The sequence below is a fragment of the Pseudophryne corroboree genome, chromosome 2, assembly GCF_028390025.1.
Source record: "Pseudophryne corroboree isolate aPseCor3 chromosome 2, aPseCor3.hap2, whole genome shotgun sequence".
Classification (NCBI taxonomy): Eukaryota; Metazoa; Chordata; class Amphibia; order Anura; family Myobatrachidae; genus Pseudophryne; species Pseudophryne corroboree.
In genome coordinates this window covers 542,631,381-542,649,455 of record NC_086445.1, presented here as the reverse complement: position 1 = coordinate 542,649,455, position 18,075 = coordinate 542,631,381, and the positions used below count along the sequence as shown (strand labels likewise).

Here is an 18,075-nt window from a genome sequence, read left to right as displayed (position 1 = left end):
GTGTGTACTGTCTACTATTTATACATAATATTGTACATAGCACAAATATATATATTTTTTTTTATTATTATTTTTTTTAGGCTCAACAACAGTTGTCACAGTAAAAGCATTAGCTGGTATGATAATTGTCTCCATACAAGGCACCATGCAGCTGGGATATCCCATTTTCTACATCATGTTTGTATGTATGGTGGCCACTGCCATTGCACAAGCATCGTAAGTATCACTTTCTCTATAGCTTCGGCTTCCTAAATACTAATTTATTAACACTATAGTTTTTTCACTGGTATGCTACGCTGGGCTTTCTGGCTTATGCTGGTGTTTTGGGGCGCCACACCCTGCACCTAGATATAGCGCTAGGGACCCCAAATATACAGAGACGCCTTGATGCGGCTTTGGGGCATATTCACACATTTGCGCAAATATGTGTAACGAAGATCTCTGAATTCTATTATTATGTGGAATTTATATCTGGTTACGGTTATCATTCAGGGTGCTGGGGGAAACAAATGCCTTTTTTCTTGCTTAGAAATACCCCTCCCTTTCGAGCACCTGAATGATATCGCTAAGCTAATTGAGCATCTACCAATATATATGTTTATCGTAAGTACTTATCTCATATATATTAAATTGTTGTTGTTTTTTTTTAGATGTTTATTTTTTTTTAAGATTTCATTTTTACTTCGTGTTCTCCTAGATTTTTTATTTTTTTTGCTGGGCAGCATTAGGGGGCAAATGGGAAGAGGGAGGGGGGAATCGTCCATCTCAATACCTGCAACTGGGTGGGTCAGGATTGAGATGGAAGGAGGGGGAGGCCATTATCCTCTTTCTTGCAGGGGCAGCTCCAAGCAATCAACTTAACTGATGTTTCTGTCTCTGCTGTGCGACTTTCAGCTGAATCACAGTGCTGACAGACCGCCGGAGAACTATAGCGTGGAGAGAACAGTGATTGGTATTGTGATTCTGGGAATACTGGGATCACGTTTTCCTGGGGTAAACCATTGGCATTTGACAATTAATTTCTACAGAAATTCGTAATCTAGTAATTTTTGGGTATAAACTTGGCTAGATTTGTCAAAATATGTATGCAAGCTCGCCATTCAAGTGGCAAGCAAACAGGGGCGTTTTAAGAGAGGAGGAGGCCCGTGTTCAGCCTCCTGCGTTTGCCCCCCCCTCTCTGCGGATGTTGTAGAGTCTGAGCTGTAGAGGGCTCAGACTCTACTGCGCATGCGCAGATCTCCGGAAAAATGGTGCGGCGGCCATTTTACCTGAGATTTCTCTACTGCGCATGCGCAGAACTCCGTGAAAGTGGCCGCCGAGCCATTTTCAATGTGTTCTAACAGCGCTGCGGATGCCGACGCTGGACTTCGGAGGGGTGAGTATTTTAAAAATGGGTGCGGAGTGTGCGGTGGGGGCCCCCTCTGGACTCAGGGGCCCGTGTGCACCGCACACACTGCACCCATTATAGAAACACCAGTGCAAGCAAACCAAACCAAAATATAAAATAAAACCAAAGCCTGTATGTTTTTTTTTTTTTTTATTGAACAAAATTAGTCCTTGGCTAACAGTGTTGTTAAAATATTAATGAATGCAAGTGGGGTCATTACTGACCCTGCAAAATAGATGAACTCACCGGTGCATAATTAAACATGACCTGTTGGAGGTGTTAGTGGTTCTGAACCTGGCGTGCTAGTACCCCAGGGGTACCCACTGAGGTACATATATATCAGGGGTACCCACTGATATATATATATATATCTACCTACCTACAGCTCAGGCATGACATACATTCATAACTGGCTGTATAAGTATGTTTGCAAATTATGTCTTGCAGATTTCTGAGCCAGGCAGCTCAGCTTTTTGATTCTGCCCTACTTGCAAGTGTTAATTATATCCTTTCTACCACACTATCTATCTCTGCAGGTAAGCTTACAGTGGATAAGTATATTGTACTGTGCTAGAGTTATAATGTATTACAAATATTAAGTACTGTATATATCTTTAAACTGTTCACTGTATAAAAAGATATGTAATCCTGGAGCAGTGAAATTTGTTGTTAGCCATGTAAACTAGAGTATGCTGTTGCGACATATACCGCATTGTATTGGGGTATGAGTATGTAATTCAGTGCATGCATGAATCAGACCACTGGCATACAGTACTTTAATGTAAAATAACAGCGGAAGTCAGGGACTCAGAAAGGCCTTGCAGTCTGCAAGTAATGAGCCATGTGTTTTCAATGGCAGAAATATACCAAAAATAAGTAATTATTTGTTCAGGTTAATGTATGTGCGGAAGCCTCCATAATGGGTCCCAGTGGCTTCCAAGTGTTAGCAGTAGAAGGCAGTTTCTGTTTGGAGCTTATGGAGCTGCAAATAATCTACTTACCATAACTGGCAGATAAATGAGAGTTGCTGACATCCGCTCCCATTGAATTGAAACGGCCCCTTTGTGTTAAATGTCTTTATATTGCATACACTCTTGGGATAGGCTGTGTAGAGGTCTATTTCATAAGCTTCCGTTTTTTATGTTATTTTTTTTAATCTCAGGTGCAGTATTTTACATTGACTTTCGCAACGAAGATGTTCTGCATGTGTGTATGTTTGCTTTAGGGTAAGTATACAAATTGAACAATTGCCTTTTACATTTAGCTGCCTTTAATTTGTATTGTATTTGGATTATTAACGCAAATATCTTGGGGCATAAACGGACATGTACCCTGAAGAGCATATGGTGGAAAAGGGAAAGGAACTTTATAGAGAGGCGCTCTTAAGGATAAGATAGGTTCTAATATAAGTTTATTAGACTGTTATTTAAAATAAGGGGCAGATACACAACAAACAGATATACAGACCCTGCACTTAGTAGTGTTAGTAGGAATGCTAATCACATGTCGGAAAAGGCTAAATATAGTCAGTATGTGACGGCAATACTGTGTTAATAGTTTAAAGTCACAAAATTGGGTATCCGTTTGGATGGTCGACACAGGACAGGTCGACACATGAAAAGGTCGACATGGCTTTTTTAAAATAAAAAAATATAGATTTTTCTCTATCGTCCTAGTGGATGCTGGGGTTCCTGAAAGGACCATGGGGAATAGCGGCTCCGCAGGAGACAGGGCACAAAAAGTAAAGCTTTAGGATCAGGTGGTGTGCACTGGCTCCTCCCCCTATGACCCTCCTCCAAGCCTCAGTTAGATTTTTGTGCCCGGCCGAGAAGGGTGCAATCTAGGTGGCTCTCCTAAAGAGCTGCTTAGAAAAGTTTAGCTTAGGTTTTTTATTTTACAGTGAGTCCTGCTGGCAACAGGATCACTGCAACGAGGGACTTAGGGGAGAAGAAGTGAACTCACCTGCGTGCAGGATGGATTGGCTTCTTTGGCTACTGGACATTAGCTCCAGAGGGACGATCACAGGTACAGCCTGGATGGTCACCGGAGCCTCGCCGCCGGCCCCCTTGCAGATGCTGAAACAAGAAGGTCCAGAATCGGCGGCATGAATACTCCTCAGTCTTCTTAAGGTAGCGCACAGCACTGCAGCTGTGCGCCATTTCCTCTCAGCACACTTCACACGGCAGTCACTGAGGGTGCAGGGCGCTGGAAGGGGGGCGCCCTGGGAGGCAATGAAAACCTATTTTTGGCTAAAAATACCTCACATATAGCCTCCGGGGGCTATATGGAGATATTTAACCCCTGCCAGAATCCGTTAAGAGCGGGAGACGAGGCCGCCGAAAAAGGGGCGGGGCCTATCTCCTCAGCACACAGCGCCATTTTCCCTCACAGAAAGGCTGGAGGGAAGGCTCCCAGGCTCTCCCCTGCACTGCACTACAGAAACAGGGTTAAAACAGAGAGGGGGGGCACTAATTTGGCGTTAGAAATATATAAAAAAGATGCTATAAGGGAAAACACTTATATAAGGTTGTCCCTATATAATTATAGCGTTTTTGGTGTGTGCTGGCAAACTCTCCCTCTGTCTCTCCAAAGGGCTAGTAGGTCCTGTCCTCTATCAGAGCATTCCCTGTGTGTGTGCTGTGTGTCGGTACGTGTGTGTCGACATGTATGAGGACGATGTTGGTGAGGAGGCGGAGCAATTGCCTGTAATGGTGATGTCACTCTCTAGGGAGTCGACACCGGAATGGATGGCTTATTTAGGGAATTACGTGATAATGTCAACACGCAGCAAGGTCGGTTGACGACATGAGACGGCCGACAAACAATTAGTACCGGTCCAGACGTCTCAAAAACACCGTCAGGGGTTTTAAAACGCCCGTTTACTTTAGTCGGTCGACACAGACACAGACAGGGACACTGAATCCAGTGTCGACGGTGAATAAACAAACGTATTCCTTATTAGGGCCACACGTTAAGGGCAATGAAGGAGGTGTTACATATTTCTGATACTACAAGTACCACAAAAGAGGGTATTATGTGGGATGTGAAAAAACTACCGTAGTTTTTCCTGAATCAGATAAATTAAATGAAGTGTGTGATGATGCGTGGGTTCCCCCCGATAGAAAATATGGGCGGTATACCCTTTCCCGCCAGAAGTTAGGGCGCGTTGGGAAACACCCCTTAGGGTGGATAAGGCGCTCACACGCTTATCAGAACAAGTGGCGGTACCGTCTATAGATAGGGCCGTCCTCAAGGAGCCAGCTGACAGGAGGCTGGAAAATATCATAAAAAGTATATACACACATACTGGTGTTATACTGCGACCAGCGATCGCCTCAGCCTGGATGTGCAGAGCTGGGGTGGCTTGGTCGGATTCCCTGACTAAAAATATTGATACCCTTGACAGGGACAGTATTTTATTGACTATAGAGCATTTAAAGGATGCATTTCTATATATGCGAGATGCACAGAGGGATATTTGCACTCTGGCATCAAGAGTAAGTGCGATGTCCATATCTGCCAGAAGATGTTTATGGACACGACAGTGGTCAGGTGATGCAGATTCCAAACGGCACAAAGGTGTATTGCCGTATAAAGGAAGAGGAGTTATTTGGGGTCGGTCCATCGGACCTGGTGGCCACGGCAACTGCTGGAAAATCCACCGTTTTTTACCCTAAGTCACATCTCTGCAGAAAAAGACACCGTCTTTTCAGCTTCAGTCCTTTCGTCCCTATAAGAGTCATATCTGCCCAGGGATAGAGGAAAGGGAAGAAGACTGCAGCAGGCAGCCCATTCCCAGGAACAGAAGCGTTCCACCGCTTCTGACAAGCTCTCAGCATGACGCTGAGACCGTACAGGACCCCTGGATCCTACAAGTAGTATCCCAGGGGTACAGATTGGAATGTCGAGACGTTTCCCCTGCGCAGGCTCCTGAAGTCTGCTTTACCAAGGTCTCCCTCCGACAAGGAGGCAGTATGGGAAACAATTCACGAGCTGTATTCCCAGCAGGTGATAATTAAATTACCCCTCCTACAACAAGAAAAGGGGTATTATTCCACACTATATTGTGGTACTGAAGCCAGAAGGCTAGGTGAGACCTATTCTAAATCTAAAAAAATTTGAACACTTACAAAGGTTCAAATCAAGATGGAGTCACTCAGAGCAGTGATAACGAACCGGGAAGAAGGGGACTATATGGTGTCCCGAGACATCAGGGATGCTTACCTCCATGTCCCAAATTTGCCCTTATCACTAAGGGTACCTCAGGTTCGTGGTACAGAACTGTCACTATCAGTTTCAGACGCTGCCGTTTGGATTGTCCACGGCACCCCGGGTCTTTACCAAGGTAATGGCCAAAATGATGGTTCTTCTTCGAAGAAAAGGCGTCTTAATTATCCCTTACTTGGACGATCTCCTGATAAGGGCAAAGTCCAGGGAACAGTTGGAGGTCGGAGTAGCACTATCTCGGATACTGTTACAACAGCAGGGGTGGATTCTAAATATTCCAAAATCGCAGCTGATCCCGACAACAAGTCTCCTGTGCTTAGGGATGATTCTGGACACGGTCCAGAAAAAGGTGTTTCTCCCGGAAGAGAAAGCCAGGGAGTTATCCGAGCTAGTCAGGAACCTCCTAAAATCAGTGCATCATTGCACAAGGGCCATGGTAAAAAAATGGTGACTTCCTTCGAAGCAATTCCAGTCGGCAGATTTCATGCAAGAACTTTTCAGTGGGATCTGCTGGACAAATGGTCCGGATCGCATCTTCAGATGCATCAGCGGATAACCCTATATCCAAGGACAAGGGTGTCTCTCCTGTGGTGGTTACAGAGTGCTCATCTTCTAGAGGGCCGCAGATTCGGCATTCAGTTTTGGATGTTGGTGACCACGGAGGCCAGCCCGAGAGGCTGGGGAGCAGTCACACAAGGAAAAAATTTCCAGGGAGCGTGATCAAGTCTGGAGACTTTTCTCCACATAAATATAGCTAAGGGTAAATTTATAATGCTCTAAGCTTAGCAAGACCTCTGCTTCAAGGTCAGCCGGTATTGATCCAGTGGGATAAAACATCACGGCAGTCGCCCACGTAAATAGACAGGGCGGCACAAGAAGCAGGAGGGCAGTGGCAAAAACTGCAAGGACTTTTCGCTGGGCGGAAAATCATGTGATAGCACGGTCAGCAGTGTTTCATTCCGGGAATGGAAACTGGGAAGCAGACTTCCTCAGTAGGCACGACCTCCACCCGGCAGAGTGGGAACTTCATGGGGAAGTTTTCCACATGATTGTAAACCGTTGGGAATTACCAAAGGTGGACATGATGGCGTCCCGTCTGAACAAAAAACGGGACAGGTATTGCGCCAGGTTAAGAGACCCTCAGGCAATAGCTGTGGACGTTCTGGTAACACCGTGGGTGTACCAGTCGGTGTATGTGTTCCATCCTCTGCTTTTCATACCTAAGGTACTGAGAATTATAAGACGTAGAGGAGTAAGAACTATACTCATGGCTCCGGATTGGCCAAGAAGGACTTGGTACCCGGAACTTCAAGAGATGCTCACAGAGGACTTATGGCCTCTGCCGCTAAGAAGGGACTTGTTTCAGCAAGTACCATGCCTGTTCCAAGACTTACCGCAGCTGCGTTTGACGGCATGGCGGTGGAACGCCGGATCCTAAGGGAAAAGGCATTCAGGAAGAGGTCATTCCTACCCTGGTCAAAGCCAGAAAGGAGGTGACCGCACAACATTATCACCACATGTGGCGAAAATATGTTGCGTGGTGTGAGGCCAGGAAGGCCCCACGAAGAAATTTCAACTCGGTCGATTCCTGCAAACAGGAGTGTCTATGGGCCTCAAATTGGGGTCCATTAAGGTTCAAATTTCGGCCCTGTCGATTTTTCTTCCAGAAAGAATTGGCTTCAGTTCCTGAAGTCCAGAAGTTTGTCAAGGGAGTATTGCATATACAACCCCCTTTTGTGCCTCCAGTGGCACTGTGGGATCTCGACGTAGTTCTGGGATTCCTCAAAACACATTGGTTTAAAACCAGTCAAATCTGTGGATTTGAAGCATCTCACATGAAAAGTGAACATGCTCTTGGACCTGGCCTGGACCAGGCGAGTGTCAAATTGGTGGTTTTTTTCTCAAAAAAGCCCATATCTGTTTGTCCATTCGGACAGGGCAGAGCTGCGGACTCGTCCCCAGTTCTCTCCCTAAGGTGGTGTCAGTGTTTCACCTGAACCAGCTTATTGTGGTGTCTTGCGCCTACTAGGGACTTGGAGGACTCCAAGTTGCTAGATGTGGTCAGGGCCCTGAAAATATAGGTTCCAGGACGGCTGGAGTCAGGAAAACTGACTTGCTGTTATCATGTATGCACCCAACAAACTGGGTGCTCTTGCTTCTAAGCAGACTTTTGCTAGTTGGATGTGTAATACAATTCAGCTTGCACATTCTGTGGCAGGCCTGCCACAGCCAAAATATGTAAATGCCCATTCCACAAGGAAGGTGGGCTCATCTTGGGCGGCTGCCCGAGGGGTCTCGGCTTTACAACTTTGCCGAGCGGCTATTTAGTCAGGGGCAAACACGTTTGTAAAATCCTACAAATTTGATAACCTGGCTAAGGAGGACCTGGAGTTCTCTCATTCGGTGCTGCAGAGTCATCCGCACTCTCCCGCCCGTTTGGGAGCTTTGGTATAATCCCCATGGTCCTTTCAGGAACCCCAGCATCCACTAGGACGATAGAGAAAATAAGAATTTACTTACCGATAATTCTATTTCTCGGAGTCCGTAGTGGATGCTGGGCGCCCATCCCAAGTGCGGATTATCTGCAATACTTGTACATAGTTACAAAAATCGGGTTATTATTGTTGTGAGCCATCTTTCAGAGGCTCCGCTGTTATCATACTGTTAACTGGGTTCAGATCACAGGTTTTACAGTGTGATTGGTGTGGCTGGTATGAGTCTTACCCGGGATTCATAAATCCTTCCTTATTGTGTACGCTCGTCCGGGCACAGTATCCTAACTGAGGCTTGGAGGAGGGTCATAGGGGGAGGAGCCAGTGCACACCACCTGATCCTAAAGCTTTACTTTTTGTGCCCTGTCTCCTGCGGAGCCGCTATTCCCCATGGTCCTTTCAGGAACCCCAGCATCCACTACGGACTCCGAGAAATAGAATTATCGGTAAGTAAATTCTTTTTTTTTTTTTACTTTTTCATACTTTACCATCCACGTGGACTACGATTGGGAATGGTAACCTTGCCCGCAGCTGCAAGGGGACACGGTACACTAATTGGGGTTCCTGGTCATGTTACGGAAAAAATGACACCAAAAAACAGTTTAAAAAATCCATGTCTACCTTTTCATGTGTCAACCTGTCCCGTGTCTGCCATTTTCATGTGTCGACTACTAGTCCAGGTCGACCATGTCTATATTGACCAATATTGGTCGACCTAATGAATGTCGACCTTTAACATGGTCGACCATTCATACCAGAATCACAAAATTGTACCTAGGCACACCTGATTCACATTTTGTTATTAGAAATACCAAAATAGATTAACAGAGTATCACAGCAGCATTATGTACTACCATCTAACTGTTTTTCTATGTTATAGCCTTTAGCTCTAGCAAATATTTTGGAAAGATATCGGCAGAAACATTATATTTGTCTTTGCCGGGATAAAATACATCACAAAAAGGGACAGTTGCATTTTTTCTTTTTCGCTTTGCTGAAGGTCTAGAGCTGGGGTGGGCAATTATTTCAGCTGAGGGGCCACTTGACACTTTCCTGTCAGTTTTCGAGGGCCGCACACAAAATAGCAGCTCCCCTATGTGCCAAAAATATAGGGACGTGGCTTCATGGGGAAAGGGTGTGGCCAAAAAATAATACAGATTCATTTTAGGCTGCACAATAGTCTCCATTATTCAAATTACGCCACACAGTAGCGCCACTTACACACATTACTCCAGGTAGATCCCCTGTCACACATTACGCCAGGTAGAGCTCTCTTTTACACATTACAGCAGGTAGAGCCCCCTTTTACACATTACGGCAGGTAGAGTCCCCTTTTTACACATTAACATTTTATTTGGGATAATCATTGCACAGCAAGCAAATTATCCAGTGTCTTATGGCCCCTGGGGAAAGGTGTGACACAGTGACAGAACACGGGGGTGAGACACGGTGATGGAACACAGGGTATGACACGGTGACAGAACACGGGGGGGGGGGGGTGACACGGTGACAGAACGCGGGGGGTGACACAGTGACAGAACACGGGAGGTGACACGGTAACAACACGGCGGGGTGACTTAGTGACAGAACACGGGGGGTGACACAGTGACAGAACACGGGGGGGAGTGACACAGTGACAGAACACGGGGGGGTGACACAGTGACAGAACATGGGAGGTGACACGGTAACAACACGGTGGGGTGACACAGTGACAGAACACGGGGGGGGATGACACCGTGACAGAACATGGGGGGGCTGACTCAGTGGCAGAACACGGGGGTGACACAGTAACAGAACGTGGGGGGGTGTCACGGTGACAGAACACGGGGGTGACGGGACACGGTGACAGAACACGGGAGGTGACACGGTAACAACACGGGGGGGTGACTTAGTGACAGAACATGGGGGGTGACACGGTGAAAGAATCCAGGGGTTGGGGGGTGGTACAGCAAGCGTTAAAGATCTCCCCCCTAACCTAAAAACAGTCTGACGCCACTGCCCGCACACACAAACATATATACACACACACACACACACACACACACACACACACACACACACACACACACACACACACACACACACACACACACACTCTCTCTCATATGTATACACACACACACACACACACACACACACACACTCTCATATGTATACACACACACACACACTTTCTTTCCCTCACTTTTTCCATTAACTTACTGATCTGTGTCTGGCTGGCAGTGGCAGGAAGGATGTATCTGTAGCAGTGGCTTTTGTAGCTCCGCCCCCCTGAAGTCCCACGTAGCCCCACCCCCTCATCTCCGCATAACTTCGCCCCCTTTTTGTCTGATCGCTGCCTTTGTCAATGGGGACTCTGGAGGATGTGTGTCAGGTGCCGTGCAGCTGCAGCAGGGGAGACAGGCGCCGGCAGCTTGGAGTACTGCAGAGCAATGACAAGCAGCTCAGTCAGTCGGGCCGCTTGTCATTGCATGCTGGTGGGAAGCAGTGGGCCGGTCAGGATCGGTTTGCGGGCCGTATTTTGCCCACCCCTAGTCTAGAGCATGGGTCTTCAACCTGTGGCCCTCCAGCTGCTGTGATACTACACATCCCAGCATGCCCTCCCTCAGTTTTAGCATGCCTTAATACCAAAACTGTGGCAGGGCATGCTGGGATGTGTAGTTCCACAGCAGCTGGAGGGCCACAGGTTGAAGACCCATGGTCTATAGTAGGGGTGGGCAAAATGCGGCCCGCAAACCGATCCTGCCCGGCCCACTGCCTCCCACCAGCAAGCAATGACAAGCGGCCCGACCAGCTGAGCTGCTTGTCATTGCTCTGCACTGCAGTACATCCAAGCTGCCAGCGGCACCTCTCTCCCCTGCTGCTGCGTTGTAGCAGCCTCCTCCTCCAGACTCCCCAGTGACAGCCGAAAAGGGGGCGGGGCTACGTGCCGATGAAGGGGCGGGGCTACACGGGACCTCAGGGGGCTACACAGGACAAGAGCCAGACTGCTGCAGATCCATCCTTCCTGCCACTGCCAGCCAGATCAGTAAGTTAATGGGAAAAGTGAGTGAAAGTGTGTGTGTGAGAGTGTGTGTGTGTGCGGATAGTGGCGTCAGACTGTTTTTAGGTTGGGGGGAGAGATCTTTAGCTCTCGCTGTACCAAACCCTCCTGTGTTCTGTCACCGTGTCAACTCCTTGGTGTTCTGTCACTGTCACCCCCCGTGTTCTGTCACTGTCACCCCCCGTGTTCTGTCACTGTCACCCCCCGTGTTCTGTCACTGTCACCCCCCGTGTTCTGTCACTGTCACCCCCCGTGTTCTGTCACTGTCACCCCCATGGTGTTCTGTCACTGTCACCCCCATGGTGTTCTGTCACTGTGTCACCCCCATGGTGTTCTGTCACTGTGTCACCCCCATGGTGTTCTGTCACTGTGTCACCCCCATGGTGTTCTGTCACTGTGTCACCCCCATGGTGTTCTGTCACTGTGTCACCCCCATGGTGTTCTGTCACTGTGTCACCCCCATGGTGTTCTGTCACTGTGTCACCCCCATGGTGTTCTGTCACTGTGTCACCCCCATGGTGTTCTGTCACTGTGTCACCCCCATGGTGTTCTGTCACTGTGTCACCCCCATGGTGTTCTGTCACTGTGTCACCCCCATGGTGTTCTGTCACTGTGTCACCCCCATGGTGTTCTGTCACTGTGTCACCCCCATGGTGTTCTGTCACTGTGTCACCCCCATGGTGTTCTGTCACTGTGTCACCCCCATGGTGTTCTGTCACTGTGTCACCCCCATGGTGTTCTGTCACTGTGTCACCCCCATGGTGTTCTGTCACTGTGTCACCCCCATGGTGTTCTGTCACTGTGTCACCCCCATGGTGTTCTGTCACTGTGTCACCCCCATGGTGTTCTGTCACTGTCACACCCCCCGTGTTCTGTCACTGTCACACCCCCCGTGTTCTGTCACCGCGTCACACCCCCCGTGTGCTGTCACCGCGTCACCCCCACCGTGTGCTGTCACCGCGTCACCCCCACCGTGTGCTGTCACCGCGTCACCCCCACCGTGTGCTGTCACCGCGTCACCCCCACCGTGTGCTGTCACCGCGTCACCCCCACCGTGTGCTGTCACCGCGTCACCCCCACCGTGTGCTGTCACCGCGTCACCCCCACCGTGTGCTGTCACCGCGTCACCCCCACCGTGTGCTGTCACCGCGTCACCCCCACCGTGTGCTGTCACCGCGTCACCCCCACCGTGTGCTGTCACCGCGTCACCCCCACCGTGTGCTGTCACCGCGTCACCCCCACCGTGTGCTGTCACCGCGTCACCCCCACCGTGTGCTGTCACCCCCACCGTGTGCTGTCACCCCCACCGTGTGCTGTCACCCCCACCGTGTGCTGTCACCCCCACCGTGTGCTGTCACCGCGTCACCCCCACCGTGTGCTGTCACCGCGTCACCCCCACCGTGTGCTGTCACCGCGTCACCCCCACCGTGTGTGCTGTCACCGCGTCACCCCCACCGTGTGCTGTCACCGCGTCACCCCCACCGTGTGCTGTCACCGCGTCACCCCCACCGTGTGCTGTCACCGCGTCACCCCCACCGTGTGCTGTCACCGCGTCACCCCCACCGTGTGCTGTCACCGCGTCACCCCCACCGTGTGCTGTCACCGCGTCACCCCCACCGTGTGCTGTCACCGCGTCACCCCCACCGTGTGCTGTCACCCCCACCGTGTGCTGTCACCCCCACCGTGTGCTGTCACCCCCACCGTGTGCTGTCACCCCCACCGTGTGCTGTCACCCCCACCGTGTGCTGTCACCCCCACCGTGTGCTGTCACCCCCACCGTGTGCTGTCACCCCCACCGTGTGCTGTCACCCCCACCGTGTGCTGTCACCCCCACCGTGTGCTGTCACCCCGTCACCCCCACCGTGTGCTGTCACCCCCGTCACCCCCACCGTGTGCTGTCACCGCGTCACCCCCACCGTGTGCTGTCACCGCGTCACCCCCACCGTGTGCTGTCACCGCGTCACCCCCACCGTGTGCTGTCACCGCGTCACCCCCACCGTGTGCTGTCAGTGTGTCACCCCCACCGTGTGCTGTCAGTGTGTCACCCCCACCGTGTGCTGTCAGTGTGTACTATTTCCTCCCCCCCCCCCCCCCCCCCCCCCCGCTCAAGCCGTGTGGTGCCCAAAAAGGGTGTGTGGCCTAATTTAAAAGGAGTGTGGCCTGGCGGGTATTTTCTCTTTCGCTCCGGGGGCATGTCCAGCCTCCCCGAAGATGCTGGCTGCCCCCGGAGACTGGACTGTGTGTGCCGGCTCTTATCTGTGACCCCTCGTGCTCTGTCACTGTATCACACTCCCCGTGTCCTATAACTGTGTCACACCTTTCCCCAGGGGCCATAAGACTCTGGATAATTTGCTTGCTGCGCAATAATTATCCTAAATAAAATGTTAATGTGTAAAAGGGGGCTCTACCTTCCGTACTGTGTAAAAGGGGGCTCTACCTGCTGTAATGTGTAAAAGGGAGCTGTACCTGCTGTAATGTGTAAAAGGGGGCTCTTCCTGCCGTACTGTGTAAAAGGGGGCTCTACCTGCTGTAATGTGTGTAAGTGGCGCAATTTGAATAATGGAGACTATTGTGCAGCCTAATACGAATCTGTATTATTTTTTGTCTACACTCCTTCCACATGAAGCCACGTCCCTATATTTTTGGCAAGTGGGGGGAGCTGCTATTTCTCTATCGTCCTAGTGGATGCTGGGGTTCCTGAAAGGACCATGGGGAATAGCGGCTCCGCAGGAGACAGGGCACAAAAAGTAAAGCTTTTCCGATCAGGTGGTGTGCACTGGCTCCTCCCCCTATGACCCTCCTCCAGACTCCAGTTAGATTTTTGTGCCCGGCCGAGAAGGGTGCAATCTAGGTGGCTCTCCTAAAGAGCTGCTTAGAGAAAGTTTAGCTAGGTTTTTTATGTTACAGTGATTCCTGCTGGCAACAGGATCACTGCAGCGAGGGACTGAGGGGAGAAGGAGTCAACTCACCTGCGTGCAGGATGGATTGGCTTCTTGGCTACTGGACATCAAGCTCCAGAGGGACGATCACAGGTACAGCCTGGATGGTCACCGGAGCCGCGCCGCCGGCCCCCTTGCAGATGCTGAAGACAGAAGAGGTCCAGAATCGGCGGCTGAAGACTCCTGCAGTCTTCTAAAGGTAGCGCACAGCACTGCAGCTGTGCGCCATTTTCCTCTCAGCACACTTCACACGGCAGTCACTGAGGGTGCAGGGCGCTGGGAGGGGGGCGCCCTGGGAGGCAAAATAGTACCTATAAAGGCTAAAAATACCTCACATATAGCCCTAGAGGCTATATGGAGATATTTAACCCCTGCCTGATTTCTCAAAATAGCGGGAGACGAGCCCGCCGGAAAAGGGGCGGGGCCTATCTCCTCAGCACACGGCGCCATTTCCTCTCACAGCTCCGCTGGTCAGGACGGCTCCCAGGTCTCTCCCCTGCACTGCACTACAGAAACAGGGTAAAACAGAGAGGGGGGGCAAATTTATGGCGATATTTTTATATAACAAAGCAGCTATAGGGGAGCACTTATTATAAGGCTATCCCTGATATATATATAGCGCTTTTGGTGTGTGCTGGCAAACTCTCCCTCTGTCTCCCCAAAGGGCTAGTGGGTCCTGTCTTCATTAGGAGCATTCCCTGTGTGTCTGCTGTGTGTCGGTACGTGTGTGTCGACATGTATGAGGACGATATTGGTGTGGAGGCGGAGCAATTGCCAAATATGGGGATGTCACCTCCTAGGGGGTCGACACCAGAATGGATGCCTTTATTTATGGAACTACGGGATAGTGTCAACACGCTAAAGCAGTCGTTTGACGACATGAGACGGCCGGACAATCAATTAGTGCCTGTCCAGGCGACTCAAACACCGTCAGGGGCTGTGAAACGCCCTTTGCCTCAGTCGGTCGACACAGACCCAGACACAGGCGATGACTCCAGTGGTGACGGTGACGAATCAACCGTATTTTCCAGTAGGGCCACACGTTATATGATTTTGGCAATGAAGGAGGCGTTACATTTAGCTGATACTACAGGTACCACTAAACAGGGTATTATGTGGGGTATGAAAAAACTACCTATAGTTTTTCCTGAATCAGAAGAACTAAATGACGTGTGTAATGAAGCGTGGGTTGCCCCTGATAAAAAGCTGATAATTTCAAAGAAATTATTGGCATTATACCCTTTCCCGCCAGAGGTTAGGGAGCGCTGGGAAACACCTCCTAGGGTGGACAAGGCGCTAACACGCTTATCTAAACAAGTGGCGTTACCCTCTCCTGAGACGGCCGCACTTAAAGATCCATCAGATAGGAGGATGGAAAATATCCAAAAAAGTATATACACACATGCAGGTGTTATACTACGACCAGCTGTAGCAACTGCCTGGATGGGCAGTGCGGGGGTAGTTTGGTCAGAATCCCTGATTGAAAATATTGATACCCTGGACAGGGACAATATTTTACTGTCGTTAGAACAAATAAAGGATGCATTTCTTTATATGCGTGATGCACAGAGGGATATATGCACACTGGCATCACGGGTAAGTGCTATGTCCATTTCGGCCAGAAGAGCTTTATGGACGCGACAGTGGACAGGCGATGCGGATTCAAAACGGCATATGGAAGTTTTGCCGTATAAGGGGGAGGAGTTATTTGGAGTCGGTCTATCAGATTTGGTGGCCACGGCTACAGCCGGGAAATCCACCTTTCTACCTCAAGTCACTCCCCAACAGAAAAAGGCACCGACTTTTCAACCGCAGCCCTTTCGTTCCTTTAAAAATAAGAGAGCAAAGGGCTATTCATATTTGCCACGAGGCAAAGGTCGAGGGAAGAGACAGCAACACGCAGCTCCTTCCCAGGATCAGAAGCCCTCCCCGGCTTCTACAAAAGCCTCAGCATGACGCTGGGGCTTCTCAAGCGGACTCGGGGACGGTGGGCGGTCGTCTCAAAAATTACAGCGCGCAGTGGGCTCACTCGCAAGTAGATCCCTGGATCCTGCAGATAATATCTCAGGGATACAGGTTGGAATTAGAGACAGATCCACCTCGCCGTTTCCTGAGGTCTGCTTTACCAACGTCCCCCTCCGAAAGGGAGACGGTGTTGGAAGCCATTCACAAGCTGTACTCTCAGCAGGTGATAGTCAAGGTACCTCTTCTGCAACAAGGGAAGGGGTATTATTCCACTCTTTTTGTGGTACCGAAGCCGGATGGCTCGGTAAGGCCTATTCTAAATCTGAAGTCCTTGAACCTGTACATAAAGAAGTTCAAGTTCAAAATGGAGTCACTCAGAGCAGTGATAGCGAACCTGGAAGAGGGGGACTTTATGGTATCCTTGGACATCAAGGATGCGTATCTCCACGTTCCAATTTACCCCTCACACCAGGGGTACCTCAGGTTCGTTGTACAAAACTGTCACTATCCGTTTCAGACGCTGCCGTTCGGATTGTCCACGGCACCTCGGATCTTTACAAAGGTAATGGCCGAGATGATGATTCTTCTTCGAAGAAAAGGCGTATTAATTATCCCATACTTGGACGATCTCCTAATAAGGGCGAGGTCCAGAGAACAGCTAGAGATGGGATTAGCACTGTCTCAAGAAGTGCTAAAACAGCACGGGTGGATTCTGAATATTCCAAAATCCCAGTTAATGCCGACAACTCGTCTGCTGTTCCTAGGGATGATTCTGGACACGGTTCAGAAAAAGGTTTTTCTCCCGGAGGAAAAAGCCAAGGAGTTATCCGAGCTTGTCAGGAACCTCCTAAAACCAGGAAAGGTGTCTGTACATCAATGCACAAGAGTCCTGGGAAAAATGGTGGCTTCTTACGAAGCGATTCCATTCGGCAGATTCCACGCAAGAATTTTCCAAAGGGATCTGTTGGACAAATGGTCAGGGTCGCATCTTCAGATGCACCTACGGATAACCCTGTCTCCAAGGACAAGGGTGTCTCTTCTGTGGTGGTTGCAGAGTGCTCATCTATTGGAGGGCCGCAGATTCGGAATACAGGATTGGATCCTGGTGACCACGGACGCCAGCCTGAGAGGCTGGGGAGCAGTCACACAAGGAAGAAACTTCCAGGGAGTATGGACGAGCCTGGAAACGTCTCTTCACATAAACATTCTGGAACTAAGAGCAATATACAATGCTCTAAACCAGGCAGAACCTCTGCTTCAGGGAAAACCGGTATTGATCCAGTCGGACAACATCACGGCAGTCGCCCATGTGAACAGACAGGGCGGCACAAGAAGCAGGAGGGCAATGGCAGAAGCTGCAAGGATTCTTCGCTGGGCAGAGAATCATGTGATAGCACTGTCAGCAGTGTTCATCCCGGGAGTGGACAACTGGGAAGCAGACTTCCTCAGCAGACACGATCTTCACCCGGGAGAGTGGGGACTTCATCCAGAAGTCTTCCACATGCTGGTAACCCGTTGGGAAAGACCAATGGTGGACATGATGGCGTCTCGCCTCAACAAAAAACTGGACAGGTATTGCGCCAGGTCAAGAGATCCGCAGGCAATAGCTGTGGACGCGCTGGTAACGCCTTGGGTGTACCAGTCGGTGTATGTGTTTCCTCCTCTGCCTCTCATACCAAAAGTATTGAGAATTATACGGCAAAGAGGCGTAAGAACGATACTAGTGGTTCCGGATTGGCCAAGGAGGACTTGGTACCCGGAACTTCAAGAGATGATCACGGAAGATCCGTGGCCTCTACCTCTAAGGAGGGACTTGCTTCAGCAGGGTCCCTGTCTGTTTCAAGACTTACCGCGGCTGCGTTTGACGGCATGGCGGTTGAACGCCGGATCCTAAAGGAAAGAGGCATGCCGGAAGAAGTCATTCCTACTTTGATTAAAGCAAGGAAGGAAGTAACCGTGCAACATTATCACCGAATTTGGCGAAAATATGTTGCGTGGTGCGAAGATCGGAGTGCTCCGACG

The 18,075-nt window shown here is 49.9% G+C and overlaps 1 protein-coding gene across 7 annotated transcripts in view; it reads left to right on the top strand.

Moving 5' to 3' along the window:
* Positions 1-18,075, top strand: part of NIPAL3 (NIPA like domain containing 3) — a 59,913-nt gene that overhangs the window by 28,973 nt on the left and 12,865 nt on the right. For all 7 annotated transcript variants that reach the window (XM_063954297.1, XM_063954290.1, XM_063954291.1 and 4 more), the window contains exons 8-10: positions 81-216; positions 1,835-1,923; positions 2,550-2,613. In XM_063954297.1, coding sequence (XP_063810367.1) covers positions 81-216; positions 1,835-1,923; positions 2,550-2,613 — 289 coding nt within the window. The remainder of the gene's footprint in view (positions 1-80; positions 217-1,834; positions 1,924-2,549; positions 2,614-18,075) is intronic.